Genomic DNA, 23,555 nt, shown 5'->3' on the forward strand with positions numbered 1-23,555 from the left:
TAGCACCTCTTCAATGGCCACCAGACATCTATCAGTGCCAATGGTGAATAGTTTCACACTTATATGAAAAATTGGTGTGTTTTTTTTCCCTTTCATTGATATCAATGTGTATTATGAACAATATATAGAACATATTACTTGTTTAATCTCAATGACACTGTTAACGGTATCAACAGAAATTGAATAATTTTGTTTTGTGATTTTGGGAGCAACTAATCAAAAGATCAGTGTGAATTTGTTTCTTCACACTTATGATCAGTGCCCAGGGTTAATTGAGGGTTGGGCCAATAGAGACTGTACTGGTGCCAAACCAGCAATGACAACTAGACGAGAAGTGGGTGGGGTATAAAGATAAATAAAAAAAATAGTAATGAAAAAGAGAATGAAAATAAAAATATATATATGATAATGATGCAAGCTGGCAGCAAGTTCCTTATCCTCTTTCTTTTATCTCTCTCTTGGACGACAGGAGCCACACGATTCATTCCTTCTTTTTCCTCTCATCATCGAGACCACCACCATCACATTTTCAGATGATTTTCTCTCATCGATTTCTCTCTTCTCCACTTTGAAATTCAAATTTCTCACCAATCTTTTTTTTTTCCTTTTAAACCAAGAGTATCAAGGAAGATTCAAACCTAATCTCCGACTCTCTTCTTTTCCTCCTTTTCCACTGTACATACTAGGGAAGTGTCAACTAAGTTTGGCACTATCGGCTGGGCCCCATCGATAGTCCCAGGTGCTATGCCATGGGCCGGGTTCACGACCCACCATGGCGGGGCTCATATGGGATGCCACCCCGGGCACCCAGGGCCCGGGGCAAGGCCAGCACAGCCCACCTATTTACACAACAAGAGGGCTGATATGGCATCAGAAGAACAACCTGTGTCCACATCGAAGATAGGGGAGACTCCTTTCCCATGCTCGAGTATAAAGACATTAGCACAACCACCTTTTACGGGTAATAAGTCCTTTGTCCACTATTTACTTGATACACATCTATTAGTTTCTCACTCAGGCATCGGAGAGGTGTAAACCGTGTGTTCTCGATACAGGATTTAGGAGTTGGATCGGTACCCCAGAAGGTATAGCATTTTGTGTGAGGTACCCGGAGAAAGCCACCAGAAACATTGGCGCGCCAGATAGGGGCGAATCATGAATGAGCCAGAAGTGGCAGGAGAGGGTAGAAGTGTCGTCCGGGCACTGATATTCTCTCCGGGAACTTCGTTAGCAGAAGCGCCAAGTGTTCAAGGAGAAATACATGGTCTCGGATCCTTGGACCCGATAGTCCCAGATCAAGTGACTCCGGTATCGGAGTTGGAGTCTATGCGAGCCGAGATCGCAGCCTTCAGGGAACAATCCAGGATCAATCGGGAGCAACAGAGTACCGATAGGGAAACAAACCGCCTTGAGCAACAGAGAATGCAGGATTTGGAAGATGAAAACACAGCGCTGGCCCGAGCACTGGACAGGAGGCACCAGCACAACGAGGCACTCACCCAGGCCCTGGCTAGAGCATCCCAGCTAGCAACAGGCGTGAACGCTGCCCCGATAACAGGAGACCCCAGCACCGCCCCAGCACCTTCTACGGAGGGCAGTCAACGGATAATCCAGATACCAGTAGACTTATTCCCGGAAAACTTGAGGCATCTGCCACCACCGCCGTTACCACAGCCAGTTCACAATATCCCACCAGTAACAGATGCAAACACGGCATTACTTATACAAATGAGCAACTCTTTGCATGCCCTGCAGGCAAGGGTACAGGCCACAGAAAATAGAGACACCTGGAGAGCTATGACCACTTACGAGGACCGCCCGGGCCCTTTCACCCAACAGGTTAGAGGAGCCATTCGAGCGAATACATCGAAACCACTGAAGATTGACTATACGGGAGTTGGAGACCCCTACCAGCATCTACAGGCTTTCCGATCGCAAACAAGCGCCAAGGGATATACGGATAAAGTGTGTTGTAATATGTTCCAGGAGACCTTGTCAGGGGAGGCTTTGAGTTGGTTCTACGAACTGCCGGTCGGTTATGTAGGGAATTTTAAGGAGTTAGCTGACAAGTTTGTAGCTCGATTCATCTTACGCACTGATGGGATACACACACCAAAGGGCCTGTTAAAGGTCCAGCAGGGAGAAGATGAAACTTTGAAGTCTTTTGTAAATCGATGGCAGGCGGCTACCGCTAAATGCCGGGACCTTAATAAGGAACTGGCTGAGCTGGCTTTCAGGAGGGGCTTAAGACGCGGAGAATTTCTCTACGGGATCAACCATAATCCTCCAGCTAACTACGACGAGCTGATGGCCACTGCCATCAGACACGCCCAGACTGAATTCGAAACGTACGGGGACACCCCCAGACCAGAGCTAAGATTTTCCACACCGACCTCGACGGTCAGGGATGAGCCACGAAAGAGGGAGTGGGTCCATAGTCATGACAGGTCACCCCATACCTCGAACAAAAGAAGCAAAGAGTCCTCGTCCAGGTCTAACAGTTACGGGACCACTCACCCTCACCGGGAGCCGAGGGTACAGCAGGCCCCGCGGACACCACCACCACCTCGGTATGAGGTGTTCACAATCCTCAACGCTTCATACGAGACTATTTGGAACAAAAACAAGGATGAGATACCGGGACCACCCCCAAGGAAGTTCCCGAAGAGTAAACTTACCCAGCAGAATACCGAAAAATTCTGCACTTATCATGAGGATGTCGGACACAATACCAATCTCTGCGTTGCTTTAAAAAATACAATCGAGTCCCTCATCTAGAGGGGCAAGCTTCAACGATACCTACCTGCTAAGGAGATAGGAGCTGTAGACGTGTACGGCCAGATCTTCACGATCCACGGTGGGGGCCCGAAAGAGTTGCCTCCCCAGAGGAAGAAACGAAATTCTAGTTTCGGCCGTCCGGAAGTTTTCAACTTCCACAGGGCCCCGCAACAAGGCGGTGGCACTGGATGGACATCGGTGACATTCCTACAGGAGGAGGAAGCCGATCTGCAGATGCCCCATGATGATCCCTTCCTAATCACGCTCCAAATGGACCATTATATAATGTCCAGGGTGCTCGTGGACACCGGGGCCTCAGTTAGCATATTATTTCGCAATGCATACAAAGCTTTGAACAGAGGAAGAGCCAAGCTGTCACAAGATAATGAGCCCCTCATTAGTTTTTCAGGAGATATCGTCCAACCACTCGGATCAGATTACCTATCGATCACGGTAGGCAAAAGTCCGAACTGTTCAACCATCAAAACAGAGTTCATCATAGTGGACTGCGTCTCATCCTATAATGCTATCTTGGGTCGACCGGCACTCTGGCGTCTAAAAACCTTCATTGCAGGACACATGCTGATGATGAAAGTGCCAACCCCGGTCGGCACTGCTACGATCCGGGGTGATCAGGCCGCTGCGAGGAAGTGTTATTCTTTGACTGTATCTCGCGGTAGGGGAAAGTCTGAGATGTTGCACGTAGCTACTAACCCCCTGACGGACAGGTACGAGGATCCCAAAGATGATACCGATTCCGACGAAGAACGGCCCGGTGCCGTAGAAGACATTGAAGAGGTGGTGCTATCAGAGCAGTTCCCGGACAGGTCTGTTAAGATTGGTACTAGGTTGTCTCCGGTTGTCAGGGAAGGGTTGATCTCGTTTCTCCGCTCTAACATATCTGCATTCGCCTGGTCATATGAGGACATGGCCGGTATACCAACGGAGATAGCCACGCACAATCTTAGTATTGTTCCTTACTCGACACCGGTAAGACAAAAATGAAGGGCCTTCACACACTATAAGTACCGGGCTATCCAGGTGGAAGTAAAGAAGTTGATGGCCATCAACTTTGTAAGGGAAGTAACATACCCCCGATGGTTAGCCAACGTGGTCATGGTACCAAAGAAATCTCCGGGATCATGGCGCATGTGTGTGGACTACACAAACCTCAACCGAGCGTGCCCTAAGGATAGCTTCCCGCTCCCGCGAATTGACCAATTAATGGACTCCACTGCTGGGTACCAGTTACTCAGTTTCATGGATGCGTTCAGTGGGTACAACCAAATTCGAATGAACCCGGTAGACGAGGAGCACACTGCCTTTACCACAGACAAAGGTCTCTATTGCTACCAGGTCATGCCTTTTGGGTTAAAGAATGCAGGTGCCACTTATCAGCGACTTGTCAACTCCATGTTTGAGGAAGTTATCGGTACTATCATGGAGGTATACGTGGACGATATGCTGGTAAAAAGTTTAACTCCGGAGGATCACGTAACCAACTTATCAATCGTCTTCAACATCATATTGCGCAATGGTATGCGGCTTAACCCATAGAAGTGCATCTTCGGGGTCGAGGTAGGAAAGTTTCTCGGGTACATCATTAGCCATAGGGGAATTGAGGCCAATCCGGAGAAGGTGCAGGCTATATTAGACATGGTATCCCCAACCTACTGGAACGAGGTCCAATCTCTTACAGGCAAGGTGGCCGCCCTGTCAAGATTCATCTCCAGGCTGACGAACAAGTGTACTCCTTTCTTCAAATTGCTAAAAACCCAACACGTCGAGGTAATAGCCTGGACAGTTGAGCACGAGGCTGCTTTTCTTGGCTTGAAGGCATACTTGTCAGAGGTACCCCTACTCTACAAACCTGTTCCAGGAGAAATGCTCTACATATATCTGGCGGCATCTTCAACAGCTGTGAGCTCAGTTCTGATTCGGAAAGACTCCGATTACGAGTACCCAGTGTACTATGCTGGAAAAGGTTACACTGGTGCAGAATCCAGGTACCCGGACATTGAAGAAATGGCACTGGCCCTGCTGGTATCAGCCCGAAAGCTTAGACATTACTTCCAAGCACACTCAATCACCGTTTTCATTAATCACCCATTGAGGCAGGTTTTGCAGAAACCAGAGACATCGGGCAAGTTAATTAAATGGGCCATCGAGCTGGGGGAGTTCGATATCAAGTACCAACCCCGGACAGCTATTAAGGGCTAGGCAGTGGCAGATTTTATTTCCTAGTCAATTCCCTCCCATAGCCCACCCCTGGAATCACCTGAACCACTAGCCCCAGATCCACCTCCGCCAAGAACTTGGCGATTATACGTTGATGGCGCGTCCAACAAGAAAACCAGTGGAGCTGGTATCCTGCTAATTAGCCCGGACGATCAAGTCTACGAGTACGCCCTCAAATTTGCCTTCAAGGCATCCAACAATGCCGCAGAGTACGAGGCACTCATAGCAGGTCTGCAGATCGCCCGGGAACTAAGGGTGCAGCACCTTAGTATCTTCAGTGATTCTCAGTTAGTCGTAAACCAGGTCAGCGGTAACTTCGAGGCAAAGGAGCCCCACATGTCCTCTTACCAGGCCTTAGCCCGAGCATTAGTTCAGAGATTTACCTCCTACATTTTTACCCAAATACCGAGGGCAGAAAACGACAAGGCAGACGCCCTTGCTAAGCTTGCATCAACTTCTCCAAGTCCTACCTATGGGGCCACTAAGGTTGAAATACTCGAAAGACCTAGCACTTCTAAAACGGTATCAGAAATATTTACGGTGGATCACACAGCTTCATGGATGGACCCAATTTTGAAATACATGGTCGACGGCCTAGCACCTGACGATAAGGCCGAGGCCAGAAGACTACAGTTAAGGTCAGCTCGATACACGATCATGAATGGCAAATTGTACAGAAGAGGCCACTGCTTTCCCAATCTGAAGTGTGTAACACCGGAGGAAGGTCACAAAATAATGAAGGACATACACGCTGGTGTATGCGGTAACCATGCCGGAGCCCGATCTCTTGCACATAAGACCCTAAGGGCAGGATATTTCTAGCCAACCATGTCGGCCCTAGCCCAAACAATATCCAGTTCTTGCTACAAGTGCCAAATGTATGCAAATATCCCAAGGGCACCACCCATTGCCCTCTCCATCCTCCTTGCACCATGGCCGTTCTGTCAGTGGGGTTTGGACTTAATTGGTAAACTTCCCACAGCGGTGGGACAGTTCAAATACGCCATTGTCGCTGTGGACTACCAAACAAAGTGGGTAGAAGCAGAACCTCTCGTCGCCATCACCACGGAAAAGGTTAAAAACTTCCTATGGAAGAACATCTACTGCAGGTTTGGAGTCCCGGACACCATAGTCACGGATAATGGTACCCAGTTTGACAATGATGAGTTGAGGGCTTACACAGAGAACCTGGGCACCAAGATCCTCTATGCTTCCCCGGCTCACCCTCAGACCAACGGTCAGGTCGAGGCTGTCAACAAGATAATCAAGAAAATACTGAAAAAGAATCTTGACGAAGCCAAGGGTCTTTGGGCTGCTAAACTCCCGGAGGTGTTGTGGGCTATCAGGACCACGGCAACGGAGGCCACCGGAGAGACCCCTTTCTTCATGGCTTTCAGATCAGAAGCGGTACTCCCTATTGAAACACAAATCCAGAGTCCCCGGATCGAATACTTTGATGCGGGTACCAACTCAGAAGGCCTACACCTCGATGCTGATTTACTCGAGGAACGAAGGGATGTGGCACACATGCATAACTTGGCAAACAAGCGGAGGATAGCTCGTTATTACGATGCCAAGGTACAATCCCGGACACTGAAGTTGGGGGAATGGGTCATGAAGCAAGTCTACCCAGAGCCCCGGGGACTGGATCCATCCTGGACAGGCCCTTACGAGATCATTGAAGAGGTAGGCCCCGCAACCTTTTTCATCCAGGACATGAACGGGGTCGTTTCCAGGCATCCATGGAATACCCAGCGCCTGCGGTACTATTACAAGTAGCTCCGGGAGCATCTTGTCCTAGCTTTTGCTTTTGACCATATAGCTATGGCAAGCTACCCATCGGGTACTCATTCTGTATTTAACCACCATGTGGTATTTGAATGGAAAAATGAATTATTCAGACCGTTTCTAGCATTTTTTTTACCTACACCGGACATTCCCGGACATAGCTATTGTCAGTTACTCTATTCCGGTAATAAGTGATGCAAGCAAATGCTTAAGGTACGAAATCCTAGAAATTTTAATTCCTTTCCAATTCCCATTCAAATTCAAAAAATTTCCATTCACAAAAAGCCTGGACTACCAGGCACATGAATTAGACAATTGTTCAAAACGGATAATTTCTACACAAAAAAAAAAAAAAAAATTTACTACTGCTCGCCACCGGTACTCTGGGATCTGCCGGCACCAGACTTGACCGTCGCCTCCAAATCTTTCTTCTTTTTCTCAAGAAGACCCCGCCTGAATTTGGCTTCATCCAAGTACCCGGCCGCCACCCACTCCTTGAACTTCATGATGACAGCCTTATCTTGAGCAGCAGTTAGCATAGCAATGAGCTCTTGGGAGAACTTGTACTCCTCAACAGCCTCGTGCTTCTCCACGGGAAGGCGATCCTCCAGGTAGTCTGCCTTCTCCTTCCATGACATGGCAGACTCTGCAGCTTTTTTTTCAGAGTCCCGAGCACTTTTCACCTCTTCCCGCGCCTCAGAGATTTCACCCTCAAGCTCCACGATGCGCTGCTTAGCCGCATCCATCTCGGCAATCATTGAGTCCCGCTCCTTCTCCAGCTTGGCCTTCTCGCCATGCAGATACTTCACCTGCCTGGAGAGATTGCTAACCTCCTCCTTCAGATGAGTATCTTCCTCGCTGGCATCAATCGCGTACACATTGAAGAGTGCCTGCAAACACACCGATTAAAATATATATACAATAATAATCGGTTGCAAGGGTAAAGCAAAACCATACCTGCATCATGGATTCCCGGGTGAGACGGCGATTCTCTTTGGGTGTATTGTCCTTGGCCAGCACCCGATCGAGGTCAATGTCCTTCAGGTCACTAGGCATGGACCGCACGAACTTTTCATCAGCAACCCCATACTCACTCAACAGCTGCTTGATAGGCTTCTTAGGGATTACCGGAATGGCAGGAGATAACAAGCCAAGCGAAGGTGACAAATTTGGTCCCGGGTGATCTTTCTTCTGCCTCTTCGCACCGGATCCCTTAACATCCCGGCCAGTATACGTCACCTCATCCTTATCACTTCGGTGCCGGTGCCTATGTGATCTTTTCTTCTCACCTGGAAGCAATGCCTCATCGCTCCCAGTGGAGCGAGAAGAAATAGACACGGGGACCGGTACCTTTCCCATCCTGGTATCAGCTATCGTGATGACGTCAGCAGCAGAAGGCTGCACGACTTGGGTCACGGGAGCGTCAGGATCAGGTTCCCCATATCCCGCATCAGTGATCTCCAATAGGGTCTCTTCAATGGACCGACCCATACCCTTCAACCCTAGGTCGACATCAATGTGGAGGGCGTCTTCTCCCTGGCCCATCAGCATATCCATCAACTGATCATCATCCATTCTGTCCTCCTCTTTGCCTTTCCGGGGTTTCCTCTTCAGCGCTTTCACTGCAATCAGTTCCAAGGTTAGTCAAAGGTAAAAAGGACGAGTGACGTGCAAAAATAAAAAAAAATTAGGCCTTACCGGGGAGCCATCCTAGCCCTAGCCTATAAAGTATAGAATGCCGGATGAATCTATAAGAGCTCCTCTCTTTCTCTGTCCAAACAGCATATACCCGGGCTATCCTCTTCCTTTCTATCTCAGATAAAGTATAGGCCTGGTCCCCGATAGCTTGGAAGGTATTGGTCAGCTGCCACTTCTTATTTTTAATTTGCCACCGCCCCCCAGCTAGAAATACTTTATTCCTCCACCTTTTGCTCATCGAGGAAGGCATGTCGGTAACTAGTGGTTCGTAATCCCTAGTGGCAAATGTCACCGTACCTGCACAGGATAGCTTCTTTGAGTACAGGACCCTGTGTACCGCGCGGAATTCATTTACGGAAGGCCACCCTTGTTGGCACAAGTCCCACACGGTCATCATACTGTATATTTGTCGAATGGCATTCGGGGTCAACTGCCCCGGTGACAGGTTCAGCATCCACAACAGATACTGTAGGCACCGGGGCAGCGGTAGCGATAACCCTTGGTGGAACTGGTTCTCGTGCAGCGCCACCCACCCCGGGGCAGGATTCGCGGCCATCTCTCCATCCTTGAGAGGCCTAAGCTCCACCGCGTCCGGTATTCCCCACTTCAGTTGCATGGCGATGATCTCCTTCATCGTCATACTTCTCCCGGGTTCGTCGCATACGGTCCCGTCCGCAAGTGTATACCTAGGCTTCGGTATGCCCTCAGCAATTGCCATCGTGACTACCGGGGCCTCCGCAGATCCACCCTCGCTCTCACCCTCGTCGGACTCCTCACTGCTCTCCGAGAACATCCCAGTCGATGATCCGGTATTCTCTGCTAATTGATCTACTTGGGCTAAGTACCGATCGATATCCGCTTCAGCTTGCTTGGCTGAGGACTGGTACGACAATCCCGTATCCCCACCCCTGGTTTCTGATTCCATCCTAACTACGATACCGGGGACCTCAAAACTCGCTATATCTGGAATCGGAAGCACAAGGGTTAGCCTAACCAGATCTAAGACCATTTTGAAGCGCGGATTACTCCCCACTTCAAGCAAAACCCAGAAATTCCCAGAAATTCAAAACAAAACCCAGAAATTCAAAACAAAACCCAGAGAATGGAACAAACCCAAAAATCTAAAATAAGAAGCAAAACCCACACTAGTATTGTTCGTGTTCTTTCTTTACGCAAACAACACAGAAGGGCAAACCCACAACAGAAAACATCCATGGCAGAAGCAGAAACGAGAGACCAGACAAAATCATACAAACAAGGCGAGAGATCTAACCTCTTCTTCAACAGGCGATCGATCGATCACTCCGCAAGCATGCACACTTCTCCCTTGGCTCTCCCTTTTCCCCACTGCAAATCTTCAAGGTTTTCTGAGCTTTTTCGCAAAAGTGAAGGGAAACAATCAGTTTCCCTCTTAAATTCAATCTCCAAAGCATCTGGGCCGTTGAAACAGAAAAGCCCTCAACCACAGGATCTCGCTACACGTGTCCCACGCCTCTCCCCATTTCTTTAGATTGGCAGATGAGAGGACGGGCATTTATTGCACAACCCAGTCTGCCCCACGTGGCTGACATGCACCGCTTACCCCATCGGGTATCAGAGCCAAGTCCTCTCTTCACCCCATTGGGTACCGGAGGCTCAAAACTCTCTACCCCATCGGGTATCGGAGCCAAGTCCTCTCTTTACCCCATTGGGTACCGGAGGCTCAAAACTCTCTACCCCATCGGGTATCAGAACCAAGTCCTCTCTTTACCCCATTGGGTACCGGAGACTCAAAATTCTCTACCCCATCGGGTATCAGAGGCAAGTCCTCTCTTTACCCCATTGGGTACCGGAGGCTTAAAATTCTCTACCCCATCGGGTATCAGAGGCAAGTCCTCTCTTTACCCCATTGGGTACCGGAGGCTCAAAACTCTCTACCCCATCGGGTATCAGAGCCAAGTCCTCTCTTTACCCCATTGGGTACCGGAGGCTCAAAACTCTCTACCCCATCGGGTATCAGAGCCAAGTCCTCTCTTTACCCCATTGGGTACCGGAGGCTCAAAATTCTCTACCCGATCGGGTATCAGAGCCAAGTCCTCTCTTTACCCCATTGGGTACCGGAGGCTCAAAATTCTCTACCCCATCGGGTATCAGAGCCAAGTCCTCTCTTTACCTCTCTACCCCATCGGGTATCAGAGCCAAGTCCTCTCTTTACCCCATTGGGTACCGAAGGCTCAAAACTCTCTACCCCATCGGGTATCAGAGGCAAGTCCTCTCTTTACCTCATTGGGTACCGGAGGCTCAAAACTCTCTACCCCATCGGGTATCAGAGCCAAGTCCTCTCTCTACCCCATTGGGTACTGGAGGCTCAAAATTCTCTACCCCATCGGATATCAGAGCCAAGTCCTCTCTCTACCCCATTGGGTACCGGAGGCTCAAAATTCTCTACCCCATCGGGTATCAGAGCCAAGTCCTCTCTCTACCCCATTGGGTACCGGAGGCTCAAATTCTCTACCCCATCGGGTATCAGAGCCAAGTTCTCTCTCTACCCCATTGGGTACCGGAGGCTCAAATTCTCTATCCCATCGGGTGTCAGAGCCAAGTCCTCTCTCCACCCCATCTGGTACCAGAGACTCAACCCTCATCCTATCCCAGCGCGTAGATTACCTACCTACAGCGTAACCCGCTCAAGATTTCTCTTATACGGGAACTTGGGGGACTCCCTATAGGCATACTAGTGCCAAACCTTGAGACAAAATAATAATAATTCCCCACCCAAGAAACATCTTGAACAGGAACTTGGGGGACTTGTACATACTAGGGAAGTCTCAACTAAGTTTGGCACTATCGGCTGGGCCCCATCGGTACTCCCAGGTACTATGCCATGGGCCGGGTTCACGACCCACCATGGCGGGGCTCATATGGGATGCCACCCCGGGCACCCAGGGCCCGGGGCAAGGCCAGCACAGCCCATCTATTTACACAACAAGAGGGCTGATATGGCATCAGAAGAACAACCTGTGTCCCACATCGAAGATAGGGGAGACTCCTTTCCCATGCTCGAGTATAAAGACATTAGCACAACCACCTTTTACAGGTAATAACTCCTTTGTCCACTATTTACTTGATACACATCTATTAGTTTCTCACTCAGGCATCGGAGAGGTGTAAACCGTCCGGTACGGTTTACCCCTCTAACGTTGTGTTCTCGATACAGGATTTAGGAGTTGGATCGGTACCCCAGACGGTATAGCATTCTATGTGAGGTACCCGGAGAAAGCCACCAGAAACATCCACCAATAGATTTAATCATTTAAACTCCTCTTCCTCCCAAAATCATTTGTTGTTCTGGATCAATCACTGACCAAGCCCTCTCTCTTCATGCTCTTCACCTTCGACTTCCCTATTCTTGTTCAGTTTGATCTTACCAATTTGAAGATACTTTTCTTGTTCGCTTCGCACGTGCAACAGAGAGAAAAGCTTCGACATCAGATCAGACGGGTGGTTTGTTTAAATCGACGAGGCTTCGGTGGTCTGTTAGCGGTGGAGTGGTGGATCTGGATCTGTTGTGTCATTCTCCGACGACGATAGTGGTTTGGATCTTCTCGGTTTTTTGTAGGTCTGGATCTGCTCGGTCCCTTGTTGGCTGGAGGGCGGTGAAGTTGTTATGGGTGTTGGAGCCATCGAATGCGTTCGGTGATTGAAACAGAAGCTTGGTTAGGGGGAGTGGGCCTGGGCCTAGAGTAGGGATCGATTACTATCTCTCTCAATCGCGCTCCCACGGTTTTCAGAATACGCTTGCGGTATCCATCTTGTTTCTCTTCTCTCATCTTTATAGCTTTATAGCTTGCATGCTGCAGATTTTGAATGTTTATGTGTGATGGAATTATTTGGGTGTTTTTTGAAATTTGGGTTTTTGATTGTGTTGGAAGGTATGTATGGTCCACAATAGACAACCCTGAGATGGTGGTACTGGAGAATGGCCTTCGAGCAGTAAATATCTTTGGCCACTCTAGCAAATCATTGTGGTGAGAACTGGAAGCCATTCTTGTTTGTATTTTATTTTGTGTTTGGCATATGTTTGAATAAGCATCGTGTGCAGTATTGGAATGTTTATAGAGAATATATGTCATGTTTTTCTATACATTATTTTGTAAATGTCATGTTTGGATTTCTTATAGAATTGAATGCATAGGTTGCTAGATAATACTTCACAGTGCAAAATTTAATTCTTCTTTTCTTGAACTTCAGGTACTGTGAGCACGTTACCATTTGCTTTGAAAGAGTTTGTCCATATCAAAGAAGGGTTGCAGTTGTGGAGAAGAAATTTTTCTATTTCTGGATGTATTGGAAATTTTTAGTTGGTGAATTTGTTGTATGATGCATTTTTGAATATAGTATACGGTGTTTGGCACCTATTTTTTTTAATCCAGTTTAATGATTTTGCCACTGATATCAGTGGAATTCCGAAGCCACTGATATTTGGATCAGTTGCTTTGGCACTGATTGAAATGCAATTTTGCTTTGGTTAAAGGTATGACACTGTTAAATTATTGGTGTGTAATGCCCCAATAGCACCTGCAATAGAGGGGATTGATTCCTCATTAGTGGCTGCATGGTGGCTAATGAGATGAGCCACTCTTATCAGTGTGTATTGGGACAAAAGGGACTAATTCATATCAGTGTGAAATGTGGAGATTTCTAGTAGTGCCAGGTGATCCAACGGGTGAACTTGCTCTTATGGTGTTCCTTTGTTTCTAATTTTCTCCATCTATTAAACTTAAACCATCAAGGTTATCTCGGGTCTGTAGTAAGTGATTTTGGATGGTTTTCTAATGCATGATCAAGAGCCTGCTTGGCGCTATAATATTGTTCTGACCCTGTAATTTTATGTATTCAAATGAAAATATTATATTTGATAAAGAAAATGGATGAGGATCCTCAGATGAAGTTGGATTAGATTCTTGCAGCTAGCTAGTTAGGGTTGGACGTTGAGTTCTTGGTCAAAATTATTCAAACTGTAAAATTTCGTCTTAGGGGAGTTGAGGAGTTTCTTTGAGAATGAGAAAATGAGTGTGTGCAGTGTGAAATCAAATCATTAAATCTTACCTCGAGTTAAAGTAAAAGGCAGTCGATGAAATTTTGCACATGATATGCTCTAGCTATGTTCTTCTACAGAGTTCATGAATTTGTTTAATCACTCAACTATTTAAGATTCGCATGTCAAGCAAAATTTTATTTATTGTGTAAATCGAAAAACAAAGCACAACTATTAAGACACTTCTATCCCTAATACCAAGGGTACAATCGTATCATAAGAAAGAAGAAGAACACCCATCTCCATTATTTTCACTCATATCCAGTAATCAATCTGTTGTGTTTGTGTGTGCATGTGTAGGATTACAAAAATCAATACTTAATTCCAATGTGGAAGTGGCACAGCAAAGAGCTTCATGAGTCCATCCTTGCAATTGTAGCCATCCTTGTTACCACTAGCAAAGTAGTAAGGCCTCCATTGATTCAGCACAACCTTAAAGCCCTTACCACCTCCTTGAGTCTCACTCGCCAATATCTTGGCTTTGCTGAAATCACAGGTAATGTAGCTCCACAGGTTTGGGAGCAAGTAAACGCTGTAACCAGAGTTGGTCTTGCTTGGCGGACCATACTTGAACACTGCAAAAATAGACAAATTAAGCACATAAGTAGTAGTACACAAAAACAATTGACATTCACATAATTGAAAAGTTCAAATGATAAATTCCGTCTCCTGTCGTTCACTAGAGTTTCAACTTTTGTTTATGCATGTAGTTTCATTTGTGGCAACGGAACTCTTAAAGTATCTTGATGGTGCAAGTCCAGGAAAGTTTTAGGGTTTCGTCTTTCTTCCATAAAAGCTGTGATCTTAACAAGTGCGGCACATATGGACTAGAAAATAGACAGACTACATAGACCAAAGTCGAAACTCTTCCTAGCAACTCAGAAAGATCAATTTTCTTACTTGGCATAAGCTAAACTGAAGGGAGTTAAATCATTTGCAAAATGATACTCACCCAATTCATCGTTGATGTAAAAGGGACTGTTTTGGAGAGCCCAGTCAGTGTAGTTGAAACCAAAACGCCAGCCTTCAGAACCTCCGACGACAATAGTTTTGGCCTCACTCACTGCTAACAGAGAAGTAGCAGCTACAAGGAGAATGAACCCTAATTGTGCACGACTGTAATTCATCAAACCCATACTGTGTCTTAAACTCAAATTTTTCTACTCCTTCAAAAATATTGATAATCACTTAGGAAACTACTGAATTGCCTTTAGAATTGGTGGTGAGAGCTTGAGGGCTTATGTGGTTTATATAGGAAAAATAAAATGATTATAGAATAGCCTATTACTTTTGGTTGGTGAAAATTGAAAACGTGAGGCTTTATTGTCAACTAATTCAACAATGTCCGAGCAGATTCCAGAAGGAGAAAATCCAATCCCTATTTCTCATTTGGTAATTACTGAATTGCCAAAACTCTTTCTATGTAACTAATTAAATGCCTTTTAAAAAAACAAAAGTAAATAAATATAGCTCGCCTGAGAGCACAAGGACTCTGTCAGTATGACCACATGACCAAATTAAAAATGGGAGGGGTAGAAGAGTAAAACGAGTAGTTGACAAGGGAGATGTCGCAGTGTTGTGTTGTACTGTTGTGTTTGTTTGTTTTTTTCGACGATGAGATGTCCTAGTGCGTTAGTCATCGTAAATTGGTCATTATCCACTTGAACTATAATTTCCTGCGGTGGCTATAATTAGTGGCGCATTAAGAAATGAAGGTCATCCAAGGACGTCTGAGTTTGTTAACATGATTCAAATTCAACTAATCAAGTCGAGACTCTCAGATTTGTATGTTCAAACTTCAAAGCATGGGCAGGTTTCCACTTTCGCACAATCGCACACTAATTACTTATTTCACATGTGTAATCACTGATGAGCTTCCGAGAGGTCAGGACTACGTACTCATGATTTAAGGACGAAAACTGACCGATATTTACTATATACTAATTCTCAACGCACTGTTCATCGGCTTATGAACAGTGCCAGCGCGAGCCGAGCCGGTCTTAGCTGAAAAGACGATTTTGTCCCTGCTTCATCTCTGTTGCCCGACACCTGTCACTACAACAATGATAGTCATTTCCAAGGGTGGCGTTTGGTCGAAAAAGGCACTTTCCCCGTCAGAAAAGGCTATTTCCGACAGCTAGGTGCCCTCGGTGGTCCTCGGAAAAAATACCATCGGAAATAGTCTTATTCTGACCACCCCTCGGAAAAAGATATATTTCCGACAGCCAGATGTGGTCGTAAATAATTTTTCGGTGGTCGGAAATTGTTACTCCTTAACGACGACAAATATTATTTCCGACAAAAGATGTTTGTTGGAAATAATTCGTAGCTTGTAGGAAAAAATTGGTTGCTAGCCAATCCATTTTTTTCCAAGGACTTATTTCCGACGAATAGGAGTGGTCGGAAAAAACTATTTCCGATAAGAATATTTAATTCCGACTACTATTTGGCATCGAAAATGAATAAGTTTCGAGGGTCATATTTTCCTCGGAAATTGATATTTTCTGTCGGAAAAATATAATCTAATATTTCCGAGAATGATATTGTGGTCGGAAATGGTTTTCCACGAGATCTAAACCCTAAACCATAAACTACAACAATGATAGTCATTTCCAAGGGTGGCGTTTGGTTGAAAAAGGCACTTTCCCCGTTGGAAAAGGCTATTTCCGACAGCTAGGTGCCCTCGGTGGTCCTCGGAAAAAATACCATCAGAAATAGTCTTATTCCGACCACCCCTCGGAAAAAGATATATTTCCGACAGTCAGATGTGGTCGTAAATAATTTTTCGGTGGTCGGAAATTGTTACTCCTTAACGACGACAAATAGTATTTCCGACAAAAGATGTTTGTTGGAAATAATTCGTAGCTTGTAGGAAAAAATTGGTTGCTAGCCAATCCATTTTTTTCCAAGGACTTATTTCTGACGAATAGGAGTGGTCGGAAAAAACTATTTCCGATAAGAATATTTAATTCCGACTACTATTTGGCATCGAAAACGAATAAGTTTCGAGGGTCATATTTTCCTCGGAAATTGATATTTTCTGTCGGAAAAATATAATCTAATATTTCCGAGAATGATATTGTGGTCGGAAATGGTTTTCCACGAGATTTATTCATTGAAATTTGTTAGCAATTTTTTTTTCCTCCCACTCAATCTAATTGTCAATTAACCTGATTGGAAGAGGTAGATGAATCAAGATAATTTTTTTATTAAACAAACAAGGAGACAATTAAATCTTCATAAAAAAAATTGCATTAGAAGAAACAAAGATAAATATTCAAAATTTGGTCTTTATATATAATATAATCATTTCTTAAGCAAGGAAGCTAACAATATATGTAATAAAAGTCCTCATTAGAGTTTGCATCATATTCACCAGCAACATCTTCATCACCAACTTCATCATGGTGTGCACTTGAATCTGTTGCAATATTGTCCTATTGTAAAAGAAAAACAAAGAAGTTAGAATGCAAACTAAGTAAGAGCTAAAACATGCAGTAAATAACATGAACAATAGCAACATACACAAATATTTGAAAGATAGAAATAGTACCATAGAATGTGAGTTTCTTGCTTTAGAATTGTCTGAGGTATTAGGCAGCAAACTTTGAACAATTTGAGTCAACTTGTCCAATTTATCTGTCAGAAATTCAACTTGGCCTTTCACTCTTTCATAATCTTCTTTTTGTTCCAAATATGTAGGCTTATTACAAGTTTGGTTAGGTGAAGTGTAATCTTTTAGTTTCACCCCAGCACCTAAACCAAGTACACGACCGTGACTAGGCCCACCAATCACTTTCTGATATATTTCCCAATCATCAGCTTCACCAAACACCTCTTCCACTCTATTCTTTTTTTCAGTAAGATCATCCTTCAAATAAAATTATATAAATTTAATCATATGTAAACCATCACAATAATATATGAATAGAAAAAAATTTGACTTACGAATCCAGTATAGAAACTTACATAAATTTCCTTAGCCTTGTCACTTTTCCAATGTTCTTCTTGTCTGTCCTTTGCTTTACTTACATGGAACTTCCTCCAACACTCTATTGGGCTAGGTTCGACTCCATTTTGATCAAGCTATTAGATTAAATAATTAGAGAGTCATATATAGCATTCACTTCCAATTTATATAAAAGTAATAGATTATTCAAATTAATAACCAAGATATATATTGAATCAATAACATAGAATAACAAACTCCAATGTTTCTATTTCGTACCTCCTCTTTGCCCCATTTTGCCATTGGAACTGAGCCCGTTGTGTGAACAATGGTTGATTTATCCCGATTAGTTCTGTTTCTTTTACTCATCTCTTATGAAAAACATCAACGAATGAGAAAAGCCTCAATGAATTTTAAACAGAAGAAAACTAGTATATTTAGTTACCTGCCATTCAGGTTTCAACCATTCTTCAACCAATTGGGCCCACACATTTCGCTTTATTCCTTTTGGGCAATTAGCATAACGAGTTGCAGCGGTTTTATGCTTTTTGAAAATGCTATTCCTTATTGCGCTCATCCAGTCAGGATATCGATTTTCAATATGCTTTTCAAATGCATTCTTTACATCTTCTTCAGAGCATGTGAATTTGAAGTTACATTCTTGCCAACGTTCATGCACCCTTTTCAAGTTCTTTCCTTGCTTTTTGTATTGAGGCCATGTTGTAAATGGCTCCGTCAGCTCTTGCTTGAAGAGTGGGAATATTGCACGTGTTGCTTGAGGGGTTATGATCCTAAATGGCTCCGTCAGCTCTTTCTTCTATCAAATCTTGCATATCATCACATAGCTCCATAGGGGTTGCTCCATTATCAGCACCTATATCAGTCTCACAATTACTATCATCCTCACTTTCATCGCTATTATTGTCATCAGCCTCCCCATGCAAATTCCAGAAACTATAGTGTGGTTTAATTCCATATCTAAGGAGATGCCAGTGCACTTCAGACCGCACAAGTCTGTCTCTATTTAAACCACATACTTTGCATGGACATATTATCATGTCATCCTCTACCCACTTATCATGGCTATATGCATAATCAAGAAACTTTGTAACTCCTTGATCATACTTTGGGTCTGATCTACTTAATTGCATCCAAGATTTATCAATCGGCATCTCCTCTCAATTTATAAATCTATGGTAATGATAAAACAAGCATTTTCATCAACACTTAAGTTCAGAAATTCATAACTAAATGTAGAAATATTATTTTTGAGTGATTTCAGTTCTGAATTAATCATCAAGTTGTCTATTTAAATTGTTTAGAAGGAACTATTTCAAGTTTCTTAATGGATTGGTACAGTTTTTAGTAAACGTATACCTAGGTTAAAAATAAGAAAATTTACTAACACTTAAGTTCAGAAATTCATAACTAAATGTAGAAATATTATTTTTGAGTGATTTCAGTTCTGTATTAATCATCAAGTTGTCTATTTAAATTTTATAGAAGGAACTATTCAAGTTTCTTAATGGATTGGTACAGTTTTAAGTAAACGTTTACCTAGGTTAAAAATAAGAAAATTTACTAACACTTAAGTTCAGAAATTCATAACTAAATGTAGAAATATTATTTTTGAGTGATTCTAGTTCTATATTAATTATAAAGTTGTCTATTTAAATTGTCTAGAGCGGAATCTCCTAGTTAGCATCCCAGTTAGCGTGGAATCTCCCAATTAGCATAATCGTGATTTACCATAGTTGATCTCTTATCTACTTCTGCAAGCTAATAATATATTGGGTTAGGGCAGAACCTCTCTATTAGCATGATCGATTGATCAAGTCTTATATAAATCCAAAACACATATGTATTATGTATATATAACTATGAGACTTATAATATATATATATATATATAATGTACATGCATGTACATTTGCAAGCATAATTAGCTATAATGGGCCACGCTCATTGTACCGCCAAAGGTACTAATTCCAACTAAAGGAATGACATGCAGACACACTGCCAGACAGGCTACGGCCTCGGCGTCGGACCACCTCCAGATCGCCGCCGACGCGCCGCCACGCGCCACGCCAAGATGGCATCAGAAGCTTCTGAAACTGGGAACTGAAGCATGTCAGTCCCACATCGAAAACAAAGAGAAGATCAACCTCTTCCTCACCTATAAAAGGTTCTCTCCTCTCTCCTCATTAATTACGCATTCAATACTTACCTACTGTTACTTTGTCAACACAAATACATTGACTAACTTAGGCATCGGAGAGCAGAAGACCGCCCGGCGCGGTCTCCCTCTGACGCCCATTGTATTTCATTTGATAGGTGACGGTAGCTTCGAGAACAGCACAAGTATCGATCCGCCCATCGGATCAACGTTAGCTAGGGTCCAGCTACCGCTGGACTTTTAGGCATCAACATATAATTATATATAATTATATATAAATAAATATATATATATATATATAATATGTATATGTATATGTATATGTATATGTATATGTATATGTGTGTGTGTGTGTGTGTCTATTACGAGATTTATCCGATCTTACCTTATAACCAATATATAATAAAATTGTTTTGTTTTTAACATATAATGCATCAATTCTAATAAACTAATAATATGTCATCAAGTGATCTGTGGAACAATGGTAAAATTAATTTTGAAAAGTTAGAGATCCTATGCTCAATTCTCCTCTTTGACATAATATTTTTATAAAAATAATACAATTTAGAGAAATATTTTCAAGGGTCATTAACCATCGGAATTACTTTGTTCATTACCGAGGGTACTTTGTTGCCCTTGAAATTAAGAAATCATTTCCGACAAAGTCAACTGCCTCTCGGAAATAGGTCTACCATTACCGACGACACAAAATGTTGTCGAAAATAATACTGGCGCCAAAATGTCCCGCCAAATTTTTTGTTTTTCCGACGAAATTGGAACTCTTTTCCTACAACATATTGTCCCTTGGAAATAAAATATATTTTGATAGAACATTTCCGACGACCATTTTTTGTGGTCGAAAAAGGAGTTTTTTTGCGAGGACAATTCTGTGCTGTTGGAAATTTTCGTCGGAAATGAGGACTTTTTTGCGAGGACATGTTTACCGTCTCAAAACTCCCGTGTCTCGATACCTGTCTGCTGCTCAGTCTCATCGTGTCTTCGCTACTTCGCTCCACAGAGAGGTGGAGAGAGAGAGATAGCGCAGAAGGTGGTACTGTTTGTTGGCATCTACAATTCGGATTCTTCCCTGTGTATATCTGGAAGTCTCTATCGACACACAGAGAAGCGTCTATCTATAGTAATATTTGCTGAGCCAGATTATTGGGTTTACTAATCGATCAAAGCTGGATAGAGTTTGGGTTCTTCTTGATAACGTTGAGACTTCCAGATTTTCAGGTTTGGTTATCGGTCAAAGCTTGATAGAGTTTGGGTTTCTATTTCATATTAGACTTGATGAAATTTTTTTTTTCTTTTGGGATTTTGTTGTTCATCGAGCACACAGAAAAAGAGAGGGAGAAGACGACAGGGGAAGAAGGAAAAGAAGCAGGAGAGAGAGAGCAGAAACTTTTGCATGCTTGAGAGGAAACAAGTGGAAAGTATTTTTTTTGTAATCTTAAATTTTCTGATTGAAGTTGTTTCTAGGTTTGATTGTAGTGTGTTTCAAACAAGGAAAAGTAACGTTTTTGTAGTGTGTTTGTTTTTGATTGTTCACTTTTGTGTAAAAATAATCCTTAGAAATAGCATATCACCATAAGAACACAAACCACAGATATATCAAATAGAGGCCAATGATTCTAGAATACTACTTGATGAAGAAGATGTCATTGTGTCGAAGTCGATAACTTGATCTTCTGCCTTTCTCCAATACTCTCTATAATGGGGATAGTATAATGCTTGTGTGTATTGTGAAGGCAGGGACCATGTTATTTATAGGAGATAGTGCTTTAGGATCCTTACCCATTGAGGAATCCTAATTGCATATGGTTAGTCTCTAATCTGCAAACATTACCGGATATTATGCTCATGTGAATATTACTTCACATCTTAATTAGATTTCCACATATTACAATATTTATTCACTTTCCTAATTGTAATATGATCCGGATAATAGTCAATGTACAAACTTTAATTCTTGTTCTTAAGTAAACTTTAAATGCATGTGCTTGATGAATTCTGTGTTATATGCAAGTCCAAATAAAAGCTTACATTCTCCCACTTGGACTTTCATATTGGTTCATCTAGCAACTGCAATGACAAGAACCTCTTTTGTGATCACTGATATTGTACATTTCTACAATCTAATTTCAAGGTTAATATGATCACAACCACTGTAGCAGAACTAAAGAAAAACTTGCATCTAAATCAGCAATGCCAGATTTCTATAATCACTAGAAACAGAGTTGTAATCAGATAAACCACCAACAACATAATACAATCATGTGGAATACTGCATTGTGAATGAAAGTACCTGAATTTCCACATAAGGTCCTCCTTTATTCTACACTTGCAGAATCTTTCTTTATACTTCGTGAGAAGTCTGCTATTTCTCATAGAGAGAACCAAGATCTTCTGCAACAGTCAAAACATATCAAACAGCCAAATAGATCAAATATCATGGATGCATTAATCAAACATCCAAAAAACTAGTACATGTACATACTTATCAAACAATCATATGCTGCAGCAATCATAAAACATAAGAATCTAATGTTAGTGTGAGTCATCGTTCCCTATTAGGAATAGACTACAAGGGAATATATTGTTGTAATTACTTACCTTGTATATGTTGTGTAGTACGGTTGTAGTACGATTGTAATCTATTTATATACACCACAGAATGGGTGTAATAATATATCAGAAAAATTCATTCTCTCTATCTTGTCTAATTTGACTTGGTATCAGAGCAAAGATCCGGAAAAAGGACTTTGTCTCTTTGTTTTTCTTTATTTTTTCTCTTATTTAGAGGAAAATCCTTTTTTAGAACCCCGTTTGTTAGGGTTTTGTCTCCAACTGACGGCAGCCTTCATCCTTCCAGATCGGTTTCTTGTCTGTCTGTTTCACTCCAAACGACGTCGTCCTTCATTTGTCCCAAGATCGGACTCGTCCTCTGTTCCAGATTTCCACACCAGCACCAGTCCGTGAGTCCATCGAGCCGGGTCAAATCCGGTTGCTTCTTCGTCTCATCTTCAGTCAGTCCAGATCAGCTTCGTCTTCGCCGGCACTCACCTTCGATTGGCTTATCAGTCCAAATCGTCGCAGCCCAGTCCAGTTGTGGTCCAGCCAACGTTCGTCCAGGACTAGCCGGCGCCCTCTGTTCAGATCGGCGTCGCCAATCACCTGCTTCAGTCGACGTCCTTTCCAACCCGCTCAAACTCAGTCAACTCGCTCACTCGGTCAACCTCAGCCAACTCACTCGATCAAACTCAGCCAACACTCACTCGGTCAAACTCAGTCAGGTTCCCAAAAAAAAAAAATGTTACTATTTGTTTATTTCCGCTGCGTACTTTGGGATTCGTATATTTTCTATTGTATTATTGCAATGGGTGATGATGACAATGAAAGTCAGGGTTCTAAGGCCAATGAGGTACAGAAGGTTGAGGTCTTTGTCAAGAGCTCAGAAGGTGGTTCTTTCGGAGGTACCAAACTCACTGGTACCAATTTCCGAACATGGAAGAAGATTATGTCAGTTTATCTCCATGGAATACACAAAATGGGGTATGTGACTGGAACAATCAAGGCTCCCAGTGAAGATGATGTGGATGCCTATGCTAAGTGGGCAGATGATGATGGGCTTGTAATGTCAATTCTATTTCGAGCCATGACTGATGATGTGCTACAGATGGTGGAGGAATGTGAAACTGCTGAGGCGATATGGAAGACATTGGGGGATTTGTATACCAATGAGTCTGATTTTATACAGGTTCATGAATTGATGTGTAAAGCTGCTAGTATGCAACAGAATGGGCAACCAATAGCTGTGTATTTCACCAAGCTGAAGAATGTATGGGCTGA

At 43.2% G+C, this 23,555-nt stretch overlaps 2 protein-coding genes and 1 long non-coding RNA gene across 4 annotated transcripts; 2 read left to right on the forward strand and 1 right to left on the reverse strand.

Moving 5' to 3' along the window:
- The first annotated feature begins 5,844 nt into the window (after positions 1 to 5,844).
- LOC121049245 (protein NYNRIN-like) lies at positions 5,845 to 6,795 on the forward strand. The gene is made up of 2 exons (XM_040505923.1): positions 5,845 to 6,253; positions 6,314 to 6,795. Exons 1-2 carry the CDS (start codon positions 5,845 to 5,847, stop codon positions 6,793 to 6,795), a joined length of 891 nt encoding a protein of 296 aa, XP_040361857.1.
- A 5,244-nt stretch (positions 6,796 to 12,039) lies between these two features.
- Positions 12,040 to 12,841, forward strand: LOC112181407. Of its 2 annotated transcripts, XR_005804364.1 has the most exons (3): positions 12,040 to 12,284; positions 12,414 to 12,509; positions 12,733 to 12,841. It is a non-coding gene; the product is annotated as an uncharacterized LOC112181407 (long non-coding RNA). The 2 variants fall into 2 exon arrangements; XR_002928847.2 differs by having other exon boundaries at positions 12,040 to 12,509.
- Positions 12,842 to 13,689: 848 nt separating this feature from the next.
- Positions 13,690 to 14,814, reverse strand: LOC112180204. Its single transcript, XM_024318726.2, has 2 exons — positions 14,532 to 14,814; positions 13,690 to 14,154 (listed from the first exon to the last, which is right to left on the reverse strand). The coding sequence occupies exons 1-2, from the start codon at positions 14,713 to 14,715 to the stop codon at positions 13,898 to 13,900; spliced, it is 441 nt and encodes a 146-aa protein (XP_024174494.1). The 5' UTR covers positions 14,716 to 14,814; the 3' UTR covers positions 13,690 to 13,897.
- Positions 14,815 to 23,555: the final 8,741 nt, after the last annotated feature.

Source organism: Rosa chinensis, chromosome 1, assembly GCF_002994745.2.
Source record: "Rosa chinensis cultivar Old Blush chromosome 1, RchiOBHm-V2, whole genome shotgun sequence".
Classification (NCBI taxonomy): Eukaryota; Viridiplantae; Streptophyta; class Magnoliopsida; order Rosales; family Rosaceae; genus Rosa; species Rosa chinensis.

What these genes read in the sequence shown, in the direction of transcription:
- LOC112180204 (XM_024318726.2), bottom strand. Translation starts at nt 14,715, where the DNA reads ATGGGTTTGATGAATTACAGTCGTGCACAATTAGGGTTCATTCTCCTT. An exon ending in TTACATCAACGATGAATTGG is followed by an intron (nt 14,155 to 14,531) that starts GTGAGTATCATT and finishes CTATTTTTGCAG; the next exon opens with TGTTCAAGTATGGTCCGCCA.
- LOC121049245 (XM_040505923.1), top strand. Translation starts at nt 5,845, where the DNA reads ATGTCGGCCCTAGCCCAAACAATATCCAGTTCTTGCTACAAGTGCCAA. An exon ending in GGCTCACCCTCAGACCAACG is followed by an intron (nt 6,254 to 6,313) that starts GTCAGGTCGAGG and finishes ATCTTGACGAAG; the next exon opens with CCAAGGGTCTTTGGGCTGCT.